Consider the following 13,379-nt stretch of genomic DNA (forward strand, 5'->3'; position numbering starts at 1 on the left):
ACCACTGCGCTAACAGGGAAGTCCTTAAATAGTCATTTTAATGGCTGCAGAAGAGTATATGAATAAATGTGCCATAATTCACATAAGCATTTCACATTGCTGGATATTTGGGTTGTTTCCAAAATTTTACTATTATAACTAATGCTGTGGTGAACATCTTTCAGCTAAAATGATTTTTTTCTTTCTTTTGAATTATCTCCTTTGGGTAAACGCTAATTGAATGCATGGAGCATTTCTGACCACTTCCTTCTTCTTGTAATGCTCTCCTTCCTTGGCTTTCACTTCTAGGCCTACTCCTCATTTTCTTCCATTTCCTCTTCCTTCCATACCTTTAATGACAGTGTTCCCCAGGATTCCAACTGCAATCCGTTTATTACTTCACTCTACACACTCTCTGGATGTTTTCATCTATTCATGGCTTCAGTTGTCAACTATTTGACGCTGGTGCACAAATTTATCTCTCCAGCCCGGACTTGCATCCTGATCTCTAGCCCCTTACCCGCAACTACTTATTGGTCCCTCCACTCAAATGTTTCACAGGTACCTCAAACTCACTCTGTCCCAACATGAATTAATTATCTGCACACCTCTTCCAAACCGGCTCCTCTTTCTATGTTCCTCATTTCAGGGAATATCACCACAAATATACCAACATCCAATGAGGTGTCTAAGCCAAAAGGCTAAAATTATCCTGGACTTCTCTTCCTCAACACCTCCACCCAATTAATTGATCACCAAGTTGACCTCCATAATATTTCTCAAATCCACCCACTTCTCTCCATTCACACTGTCATCACCTTAGTTTTTAACCATTCATCATAGCACAGCTGTTAAGAGCATGGGCTTAGAGATGGAAAGTTCCAGTTCAAATCTACCATTTAATAGCTTTGCACACTTTGGCCAAACCACTTTGTTTTTCTAATTTTTAGTTTTGTCATTTGTAAAACAAATATTAATATTTACATCTTGGGGTTGTTAGGAAGATTAAATGAAATAACTGCATAAAATAATTAGCACTGTTTCTGGCACATGGTAAGAGCTCAATAGGTGGTTTTTAAGTTTTATTTTATTTATTTAGTTTTTTTTCACTCAGACTATTATCATCTCACACCTACATTTTTCAATAGATTCCTCCCTGGTCTCCCTAGTTTGAGTCTTATCTCCTCCAATCTGCAGTCAGGGTGATCCTTCTAAACTGAAAATCTGAACATGTCATTCTCCTGCTTAAAACCTTTCAAAGGCACCATATTCCCTCTGGATAAGAGTCAAAGGCCTCACTCCGGCACACACAAGGCTCTGTGCAATCTGGCACCTGCATCTCTCCAACTTACTTGTGCCACTGTTCCTCTCATACCATGGGGTCCAGTCAGGATGAACCACATAAAATTCCCTTTTTCCCACATTTCTCCCTATTATTTGGCCCAGTAGACATATTGCTTCCTCTGCTTGGGGTATTACAACTCCACCCTTTACCCAGTAAGCCAGTCGCCTTTCATGACCCAACTAGGCCAACTCTAAGAAATTTTACTCTAACTCCCCAGGGCTTCAACACCCCATGCACTGACCTAGTGTACTCCTGTTATAACTACCTGCTTCTGGTCAGTAGCACCTACTAGACTGTATTTTCCTTAAATGTTAATATTATGATTAATTCACTAGTAAATCCCCAATACCTGCCACATAACTAGTGTACAATGAACAGCTGTTGAAAGAAAGAGAGGAAAGAAAGGAAGGAAGGATGGACAGAAGGAAGGAAGGAAGGAAGGAAGAAAGAAAGAAGGAAGGAAGGAAAAAGAAATTGCTTGGCCAAAGAATATGAACATTTTTATGGCTCTTAATAACTACACTGAATCCTAAAAAAAGACTGAGCCAATTTACACAGTCATGTGGCCACAAATAACCTAGCTTATCTCCCAAATTCTGAAATCCTTATGTTACCCTTAAAAGCTGTTTAGTGTGTATTTTCAGCTATCACCACTATGCTTATACAATATTCTCACCATAAATGAAAATTTGAGAATCACACACTAACAAATACTGGATGTCAGCCAGCCAGACTTTTGGAGGATTTGCTTCTGAAAGACTGTTCCTAAGTTAAGTGTGGACAGAAAATTCTCTATTATACATGTTAGAAAATGGTCAACACCTCTACCCCATCCCTGCAAATGAGAGGAGGCAAATTCACCTTGGATAGTTTGAGGATCTGGGAATGTTTCCCTTCCATTTCTCCACTGTAGTCTTTAGGATGAGTAATCAGTTGCCAGTCGTAGGTGTAGGTTTCTCCTATAGAAGGGCAGTTACAAAAATCATGAAAACACACACCTACACACAAAGAGGGCAACCACATAGCCTGCGAATAACAAAATTTTTCTAAATCTTGACAAGACCTTAGTTTTCAAGATTTCACCTCAAAGCCAAAGGGAAAACAAACATTCTGTTGAAAGAAAAGGTGGAGTCTGCTGACTCAACTACAGTTAGGGCTTCTTCCACTCTCTCCCAGCAATGCTCATTCCTGCCCCATACCCATGCTGCTTTCGGCCAATCCTCCCCAAAATACCAGATTGCTCATGGTATGGCATCCCAGTGAAAATACATGCCCTACCAACCACTATGGATGAACTCATTGGGAATAAAGGCCATTTTCTTGCAAAACTTCTTTTGCAACAAAGAACAGCAATGACTTCTAAATAACATGGTTCAAAAATACCTTTTTTAAAGAGTGCTAACAATGCTCGTCTCACTGAGGTCATCACACCCTGGTGAGTTAAAAGAGCCACTTCATTCCTGCTGAGCTAAGTAACACACTGCGGAAGGTGGTAAGGGATGGCCCATTTAAAACAGGCCCCACTGAAATTAATTAAGATCAAATGAAGCATTAAATGGTCCTCATTTGTAGCTCAGACTGTATGACTGGGTAGGGTGAGGATAGAATCCTGTTATCTAAATGGAATCCCTCCCCAGTTAAAGTGGTCTTAAATATTTTTTGGAACAAGATGCATTTATGGCTAGGAAAGGGTGGGATTCGGTAGGAAGGTTTCATTTAATTTACTACCCAAAAAGGGAAAAATAAAAGGCAAAAAAAAAAAGAAGTCTCAAATGCTTACAGAGAACTGGTCATCTTTTTCTTACTTCATGAGTTCAAAAGTTAAAGTTAACACACAGAACTTAATTCCAAACAGTCTTAAGACTAGATTTTACTTTATAAGCCTGAGATACAAGATCTATTACTCTTCCTTCCTCCAGAGAATACTAGCTTTGTTGTGGCCAGTTGTCAGCCCCAGGCAGCTCTCATAAATGTATACGTAGAAGTTAGGTTAGGTGAGGAGCAGGAAAGAAGAAGTAGAAGTAGGACTGGTGCTAAGAGATGACATTTCTTGAACTGTAGTTAGAAATTTTTTTTCCCACACAGAAAACAGACTCACACTAGCTTGGGAATTGACAATTTTATAACATCTAAGGCTAGCAACACAAATTTCAACAAATGACAATACTCTTAGAACAGAAAAGCTCAGGGGACGAATTATGCCTTACAGACAGGAATTTGCCCAAGGGTAGGAACAACTGAGTATTGTTAGACAGAATGCTGGTTTTAATGATTTAGGGCAGTGGTTTTCAAATCATGCCTCTGAACCCTAGAGGGATTCTGAGAGGTGCTGCAGGAGCTGCCATAGGAGATGAGAGGGATGAAGAACAAGCAGAGCTGGTCCTGCCTCATCGTCCCCAACCTTTCAAAGTTTGAAACCATCCATCTCATGTATCTGATTAAGACTGAAGAAACTGGGGAGCGGAGAGTTGCAAGAATCTGTTTTTGAACTGATGTGTTTTGGAATACTGATATACAAGGTGATATCAACTCACAGAAATGTATATGCAAATAGGGGTTAGAAAAGAAAATACAGTAGAGCCAGGATACCTTTCACAAAAGAGTGGAAGCAACTGCAGCTCAAAGCAGTTCCTTCTTTACCTGCATCTTCAAAGGCCACCAAATCCATTCACCTTAACTTAGCCCCAGAGGAGGAAAGGAATATGTTTCTCTATAGGAAGGTGGAATGAACTGATAAGGAAAACTCAATGTGAGGGCAGAAATAAAGAACAGAGAGGGCATTTAGGTTCTGGAAAAGTACTTTTTGCATAAATACACTATTTGGTACTAGGCCCAGAAAGTAGGGATATTGTGTTGGAAACATGTGTACCTAAAATGGAAGGACCCCATCCTGAATACAGTAAGGCATTTTGCTTAACTAGCCTTACCATGAGCTACTTGACTAACCTTATAATGAGAGTTAACACAAAGCCAATGCAATCATTTTCCATCAACATATGCTTCACTTCATGTCACAGATAATCTTAATATGTGTTTATAAGTCAAACTTTGTTATATTAACATGTACTTCAAAGGTTAAAGGGATGCGCATATTACAAAAGTTTTCTTAAGTAATAAATTAATCATCCCCTAATTTATATATTTTATAAATTTGAATATTGTATATTACATTGGGCTTGTCTTTTTTTTTACGTGACAAATCTATTAGTAGTAGTCTTGAATAACTTCTCTACAAGTTCTATATCTGCTACTTACTAGTTGTTTGGCCAAAATAAACAGGTTAACCTGAGTCTCAGTTTTAAATGGGCATGATAAAATCTACATTTAATGAGCATCAGCTATGTGCTAGGCACTGAGGTGTATTATATACCATTTCATTTTGCCCTTAAAGTAACCTTATGAAGTAGGGATTATTATCCTCATTTTACTGAGAAAGAAATGGAAACTTAGAGAAGTTAAATAATTTGCTTAAAATCATTCAGCTAGGGCTTCCCTGGTGGCACAGTGGTTGGGGGTCTGCCTGCCAGTGCAGGGGACACGGGTTCGAGCCCTGGTCTGGGAAGATCCCACGTGCCACGGAGCAACTGGGCCCGTGAGCCACAATTGCTGAGCCTGCGTGTCTGGAGCCTGTGCTCCGCAACAAGACAGGCCGCGATAGTGAGAGGCCCGCGCACCGCGATGAAGGGTGGCCCCCGCTTGCCGCAACTGGAGAAAGCCCTCGCGCAGAAACGAAGACCCAACACAGCCATAAATTAAAAAAAAAAAAAAATCATTCAGCTATTGACTTGGCTGAGCTCAGATTTGAACCCAGCCTTGACATCAAAGCCCATGATCTCAAACATTATATTGCCTCTCATACCACATAAATATTTGTGCATGTTCAAGCAATATCTTATTCTCATTAAGACTTTTACAGAGAGTAAATGTATGTAGATTCCATTATGAATTAAAACATTACACAAATATAAGTGGATGTTTTACCTGCATCTGGCTCTTGGAGAACATATGCATTTAACTGAACTTCATTCTTAGGCAAGGTAATCTGGACACTGTTTCCAGCAGATACCACCAGTTCCTTTATAACTGGAAACGAAGAAAATACACAAGAGATAAGAAATTAGATCCAGACTATCTCAATTCTCTCCTTCCTTTTGTGGCCAAATTTCTTCTATAAACAATATTCAGCTACTGCCTTCATTTCCTCATTATTTACCCACTCTCTAATCCCCTGAAACGTGACTGTGCCCCCACTTTTCCACCGAAAAGGATCCTTAGAGGTCATCAACAAACTGCTCCTTAGCAAATCTAATAGCTGTTTCTCAACCCTCATCCTTCACCTCTGTGGTATCTAATACTGGTTGACTGCCTCCATCTTAAAACTCGTGGTTATCATGACACCATATTATTCCACTTTCTTCCTTTCTCTCTGGGTTTTTCTCCACTGTATTTTAACTATGATCTTTCCCTAAGCCCTCTTTATATAGTACTTTCCACAAAATTCAATAAACAGAGTTCAACTCTGTTTCAAGGATCATCTTTATGCAGATACATAACTTTCTAGTAAAATACATATATAAAGTTCCTAGAGGAAAAGGCAAGTGTTGGCCGCAAGGCCAGCCTTAATTTTCTTTCCATTTCAATTGATACAGCCATAGACTTAGATAATTCCAAGAATCTTAACTGGTCTTCCCTCTGCTAGCTCTCCCCATTCTAATCCATTCTGTCTCCCTAAAACACCCATCACCATGAATTTTTCTAAAATACTCACCCACCATGATACTCTCCTACTTAAGACCCCCACTCCCACACCATGTTTCAGTCCAAATTCCCAACCTGGCATCAGAGATCCATCATCATCTGATCACATCATCTCACCCTTCCACCCGATTCTGCCTCTAGTTATACTCATTTTCCCTCTTGTGCTCCATAGAAGTCTACTCTTGGGGACTTTGCTAAAGCTTTTTTCTTCAGTTGGGGTGTGTGCTTACTTTATTATAAATACAGTACTTTGTTTCTAGCTTAAAAGCCAGGCTTCTCTCCAAAAAATCTTCCCAGACCATTTCAGTTCGAACTGATCTACTTCCTGAACTACTTTAGCATTTTTGGAACATCCATATCAGCTAATAGCTAGATACTATATTTCTGCTTTTCACCAGCTATTCCATACATGTCAAAGTTTCTCAACTATGGCACGACCAATTCTTTGGACCAATTCTTTGTGTGTGTTGGGGTTGGGATGGGGGGAGATTGTCCTGTGCACTGTAAGATGTTTAGTAGTATCCCTAGTCTCTACCCACTAGATGTCAGTAGCACCCCTCCTCCACGGTTGTAACAATGAAAAATGTTTACAGGAAGTTGAGAACCACCGATTATATAAATCTTATTTCTCTAACAATAATTGTTCACTTGGTATGAGACCTAGGAACTAGAGAGCTTAAAGCAAACAACTGGCTGGTTCACCCATATTCCAAGACTGGAAGGTGAAAAGGGTTTCGTAGACAAATATGAAATTTGAGATTTATCTGTCTGCTTGGGAACACTGCACTTGGGGAGAAATGAAACCATCCATTATGGAAGCTTCAGCATTTAGACACTCCAGGAGGTGGAATAAGAATTGCTGCAGTAACTTTCAAAAAAAAGAAAAAAGAAAGAAACCACTATACTTAGAGAAAGTATAATGGTCAAAAATACAGTGCAGGCCTTCCCTGGTGGCGCAGTGGTTAAGAATCCGCCTGCCAATGCAGGGGACACGGGTTTGAGCCCTGGTCTGGGAAGATCCCACATGCTGCGGAGCAACTAAGCCCGTGCGCCACAACTACTGAGCCTGAGCTCTAGAGCCCGCGAGCCACAACAACTGAGCCTGCGTGCCACAACTACTGAAGCCTGCATGCCTAGAGCCTGTGCTCTGCAACAAGAAGCCACCGCAATGAGAAGCCTTGCACACCACAACGAAGAGTAGCCCCCACTCACCACAACTAGAGAAAGCCCGCATGCAGCAACAAAGACCCAACGCAGCCAAAAATAAATAAATAAATTTATAAAAAAAAAAAAAATACAGCGCAGCCCAAAACTTTCACAATTACACCAAAAATTACAACCATTCTGCCTGAATACAAAAATTACTTTAGTGCCTCAGGATTGAAACACTAAAATTTTATGTTATATTACCACTAAAGGAAACCTTAGGAAATTAAAAATTGGCAAAAATTCATTTTCACTGGCTTTGCTTCACCCTGTTGACTTTTTCAGGGGATAAAGATCAACTTAGTTCCCTTGATTAAGCATTTCCTCCTAATGCCTTAGAACGGAACTTATGAAGCAGACTTGTTAAGGCAACACTGTATAAATCTCCTTCCTATGAGTTGCTTTAAAAATGAAGATGCAGAATTCCCTGGCAGTCCAGTGGTTAGGACTCGGTGCTTTCATTGCTGTGGCCCCAGTTTGATCCCTGGTCAAGGAACTAAGATCCCATAAGCCGCATGGCACAGCCTACATAAATAAATAAATAAATATTTAAAAAATAAAAATAAAGATGCTATCGAAATCACAGACAGAAATATCTGACCCACAATCACCCATTCAGAAGGCAAACAGTTATACAGATCCGACTCTTTCTTCCCAGTGGCCTCTGCTTGCTTGGTTCCTTGAACATTACTTAATTGAATCTAGGCACAGTGGAATTTGGCTCTGCAAAGAGCCTCAAAATACCCATAGGCTGGAGCTTATTGAAAAAAGGATTGAGAGACCAAGTCCTATGATTACAGGGACATTAACAGGATTATTATTTTTTTAACCTACAGTATTTAAAAGTCATGCCTCCCTCCTTTCTTTCCACGAAAAGGGAACACTTTGATCAAAATCTCTATTTCCCCATCCTATCTCCAAGGACAGAAGAAAAGGGCCTCACCTGGGTATGGTGCTGAGGTGCTCTGGAAAGAGGCCTGGGGGGTAGGGGTGGCATAACTGTAGGAAGGAGCCAGTGGCAGAGGGGTAACAATTGAGATTTTCCCAGGGATTTTTACTTGCTGAATGCTAGGAGTAGCACCCGGGTCCTCTGATGCCTCAGGTTGAACTGGTACATTTGACCAACCAGGAATCTTCGCAGTCAGATCTGTGGTTAAGGGATTAGAAATTGTATCTGTGTTGTGGACCTAGAGAAATGCAAAAATTCATTTGAATAGGCAAAAGTTATACAGCCAGTTTTTTAGGTCATGTCTCATGAAATAACTGCATGTTAAATTTTTTTGAAAAATGCAAAACTGTCAAAAATATTAAAGAAGCTAATCTTACCACCCAAAATGGTGTTAAAATGTTGATATAAATCTTCCCAGTATTTTTTTTCTATGTGAAGAGTTTTGCTTAAAACAAAGTAGTAATAATTACACTATGTACACTTTTACCTTCTTTTCTCACTTAATATTTATATTCAATCTTTCTACAAATATGTATTAAGCACCTATTACAAAACAGGCCTGTGGATCCAAAATATAATTAAAACATAATCACTGTGCTCAACAAGTACATAATCTAGTGGGGAAGAAAGGACTAGAAACATAATAAGCCAAAATGGTAAATATACCTATAAGAGCTATGACTGAACCAAAGAAACTTCAGAGTACTTCTCTTTCTTGGAGAGAGGAAGCATGTGAAGAAGGATGGTTTAAATAAATAAATCAAGACCTTCTGGAGGTGGAGAGTCCTGAGATGCATTTTAAAGGGTAAACTAGGGGAGAGGCTGAGGGGAGAGATGAGTATAAGCACAAGAAATGAGATTAACATGGCTAGTGTTGGGAAATGAGAGTCATAAGCAAAGTGAGAGGCAGGGAGTAATAGAAGATGAGCTGGAAAGACAGTGAGGGGTCAGACTAAAGAAGACATTAGATGCTACTTTAAGAAGCCAGATGATGATGACAATTAAAGAGTTATATACAGGGAAGTGACAAGGTAGGTCAGGTTTTTGTTTTAAATGAATCATTCAGGTTGCTGCACAGTGTATGGGTTTGAAGAAGTAAGACAACAGCAGGAATACCCCTTAGGAGGTTACTGCATTCATCCAAATGAAAAATGATGAGTGGTTAAACAGGGTGGTTGTATGGATTTTTAAAAATCAACTAATTGAAGTGTAATACACAAAATAAACTGCACACATTTAAAGTGTATAGGTCAATGAGTTTTGACAAGTATATACACCCATGTAACCACAATCAAGAGAGAGAACATTTCTATCAGTCACAAAAATTGGTTCATGCCACAGACTAATTTCCAGTAATGAAATTATTAAATCAGTAATTAAAAAAACTCCCAATGAACAAAAGTCCAGGACCAGACAGCTTAACAGGTGAATTCTACAAAACATTTAATGAAGAAGTAACACGTATCCTTCTCAAAATATTCCCAAAAATTGAAGAGAAAGGAACACTTTTGAACTCATTCTACAAGGCCAGTGTCACCCTGATACCAAAAACAGACAAAGCCACCAGACAAAAAAAGAAAATTACAGACCAATATCACTGATGAACATAGATGCAAAAATTCTCAACAAAATACTAGTGTACCAAATTCAACATTACATGAAAAGGATCATACACCATGAGCAAGTGGGATTTATCTCAGCAATGCAAAGATGATTCAATATCCACAAATCAATCAATGTGATATACCACATTAACAAACTGAAGAATAAAAATCATATGATCATCTCAATAGATGCAGAAAAAGGTTCTGACAAAAATTCAACATCCATTTATGATAAAAACTCTCTAAAACTGGCTATAGACAGAACATACCTCAACATAATAAAGGCCATATATAACAAACCCACAGCCACCATCATACTCAACAAAAGACAAGGGTGCCCACTCACACTACTTTTATTCAACATAGCATTGGAAGTCCTAGCCACAGCAATCTGACAACAAAAGGAAATCAAAGGAATCCAAACTGGAAAAGAAGAAGTAAAACTGTCACTGTTTGCAGATGATATGACACTATACATAGAAAATCCTAAAGACGCTACCAAAAAACTATTAGAACTAATAAATGAATTCAATAAAGTTACAGGATGCAAAATTAATACAGAGAAATCTGGTGCATTTCTATACACTCATAATGATCTATCAGAAAGATAAATTAAGAAAACAATCTCATTTACAAGTGCATCAAAAATAATGTAATACCTAGGAATAAATCTAAACAAAGAAGTAAAAGACTTATACTCTGAAAACTGTAAGACATTGATGAAAGAGAAAAGGGAGCCCTCGTACACTGTTGGTGGGAAGGTAAACTGGGGCCACCACTGTATAAAACAGTATAGAGGTTTCTCAAAGAACTAAAAATAGAACTTCCATACCCAGCAATTCCACTCCTGGGTATATATCCATAAAAACAAAAACAAGGGGCTTCCCTGGTGGCGCAGTGGTTGAGAATCTGCCTGCTAATGCAGGGGACACGGGTTCGAGCCCTGGTCTGGGAAGATCCCACATGCCGCAGAGCAACTAGGCCCGTGAGCCACAATTACTGAGCCTGCGCGTCTGGAGCCTGTGCTCCACAACAAGAGAGACCGCCGATAGTGAGAGGCCCACGCACCGCGATGAAGAGTGGCCCCTGCTTGCCGCAACTAGGGAAAGCCCTCACACAGAAACGAAGACCCAACTCAGCCATAAGTAAATAAATAAAAATTAAAAAATAAAAAAAAAACAAATTCGAAATGTTCAGTGCAGCATTATTTGCAATGGCCAAGACATGGAAGCAACCTAAGTGTCCATCAACAGATGAATGGATAAAGAAGATGCGGTATATATATACAATGGAATACTACTCAGCCATAAAAAAGAATGAAATTTTGCCATCTGCAATAACATGGATAGACTTGGAGGGTATTATGCTAAGTGAAATAAGTCAGACAGAGAAAGGCAAATATTGTATGATATCACTTATATGTTTATGTGGAATCTAAAAAATAAAACAAACTAGTGAATATAACAAAGAATAAAGTCTCATAGATATAGAGAACAAACTAGTGGTTACCAGTGGGGAGAGGGAATGGGGGAGGAGCAAGATAGGGGTAGGGGATAAAGAGGTTCAAAATTCTATGTATTCTATGTATAAAATAAATAAGCTACAAGGATATATTGTACAACACAGGGAATATAGCCAATATTTTATAATAACTATAAATGGAGTATAACCTTTAAAAATTGTGAATCACCTGAAACTTATACAATACTGTACATCAACTATACCTCAATAATAAATAAATACATAAATAAATATTATGAGGATAAAAAAAAGACATTGATAGGAATTCCCTGGCAGTCTAGTGGTTAAGACTCTGCGCTTCCAGTGCAGGGGGCGTGGGTTCGATCCCTGATCAGGTAACTAAGATCCCACATGCAGCACGGTGTGGCCAAAAAAAAAAAAAAAAAAAAGACATTGATGAAAGAAACTGAAGATGACAAACAAATGTAAAGATATCCCATGCTCATGGACTGGAAGAATTAATATTGTTAAAATAACCATACTATCCAGAACAATCTACAGATTCAATGCAATCCTTATCAAAAACAGAACAAAACAAAAAACATTCATTTTTCACAGAACTAGAACAAATAATTCTAGTATTTGTACAGAAACACAAAGACCCTGGATAGCCAAAGCAATCTTGAGAAAGAAGAACAAAGCTGGAGGTATCATGCTCCCTGACTTAAAACTATACTACAAAGCTACAATAATCAAAACAATATGGTACTGGTACAAAAACAGATACACAGATCAATGGAACAGAGAGCCCAGAAATAAACCCATGCTTATATGATCAATTAATCTACAACAAAGGAGGCAAGAATATACAATGGGGAAAAGACAGCCTTTTCAATAAATGGTGTTGGGAGAACTGGACAGCTAAACACGAAAGAATGAAACTGGACTACTTAATCACACCACATATAAAATTAAACTCAAAACAGATTAAAGACTTAAATGTAATACCTGAAACCATAAAACTCCCTGAAAAAAACACAGGCGGTCAGCTATTTGACCTCAGTCTTTTTTTTTTTTAATTGGGGTATAGTTGGTTTACAATGTTGTGTAAGTTTCTGCTGTACAACAAAGTGAATCAGCTATATGTATATACATATATATATATATATGTATATGTATATATCTCCTCCCTCTTGGACTTCCCTCCCACCCCCTCCATCCCACTCATCTAGGTCACCACAGAGCACCGAGCTGAGTTCCCTGTGCTATACAGCAGGTTCCACTAGCTATCTATTTTACACATGGTAGTGTATATATTGACATCGGTCTTAACATAATATTAATATTGATTTTTTTTGGATATGTCTCCTCAGGCAAGGGAAACAAAAGCAAAAATAAACAAATGGGACGACATCAAACTAAAAAGCTTTTGCACAGTAAAGGAAACCATCAACAAAATGAAAAGGCAGCCTACTGAATGAAAGAACATATTTGCAAGTGATATATCTGATAAGGGGTTTAATACCCAAAATATACAAAGAACTCATACAACACAACATAGAAAAAAAATCCAATTAAAAAATGTACAGAGGATCTGAATAGACATTTTTTCCAAAAAAGACATACAGATGGCAAACAGACACATGAAAAGAGGCTCAACATCACTAATCATCAGAGAAATGCAAATCAAACTGCAATGAGATACCACCTCACAACTGTCAGAATGGCTACCATCAAAAAGACAACAAATAGCAGGTGTTGGTGAGGATGTGAAGAAAAGAGAATCCTTGTGCACTGCTGATGTAATTGTAAATTGGTGCAGCCCTTATGAAAACCAGTATGGAGGTTCCTCAAAAAATTGAAAATAGAACTGCCATATAATCCAGCAATTTCATTTCTGTGTATTTACCCAAAGAAAATAAAAACACTAATTTGTGCCAACAAACACATGAAAGGATGCTCAACATCACTAATCATTAGAGAAATGCAAATCAAAACTGTAATGATGTATCACCTCACACCAGTCAGAATGGCCATCATCAAAAAATCTACAAACAATAAATGCTAGAGAGGGTGT

At 38.5% G+C, this 13,379-nt stretch overlaps 1 protein-coding gene across 5 annotated transcripts in view; it reads right to left on the minus strand.

Annotated features, from left to right (window-relative positions):
* Positions 1–13,379, minus strand: part of KIAA0319L (KIAA0319 like) — a 107,516-nt gene that overhangs the window by 32,959 nt on the left and 61,178 nt on the right. For all 5 annotated transcript variants that reach the window (XR_009008643.1, XM_007182501.2, XM_007182502.2 and 2 more), the window contains exons 4-6: positions 8,232–8,475; positions 5,306–5,407; positions 2,186–2,283 (exon numbers count right to left, since the gene is read on the minus strand). Coding sequence is in view for 4 of the 5 variants with exons in the window: in XM_007182501.2 (XP_007182563.2) it covers positions 2,186–2,283; positions 5,306–5,407; positions 8,232–8,475 (444 nt within the window). In the remaining variant the exon portion in view is untranslated. The remainder of the gene's footprint in view (positions 1–2,185; positions 2,284–5,305; positions 5,408–8,231; positions 8,476–13,379) is intronic.

Source organism: Balaenoptera acutorostrata, chromosome 1, assembly GCF_949987535.1.
Source record: "Balaenoptera acutorostrata chromosome 1, mBalAcu1.1, whole genome shotgun sequence".
In the NCBI taxonomy this organism is placed as follows: Eukaryota; Metazoa; Chordata; class Mammalia; order Artiodactyla; family Balaenopteridae; genus Balaenoptera; species Balaenoptera acutorostrata.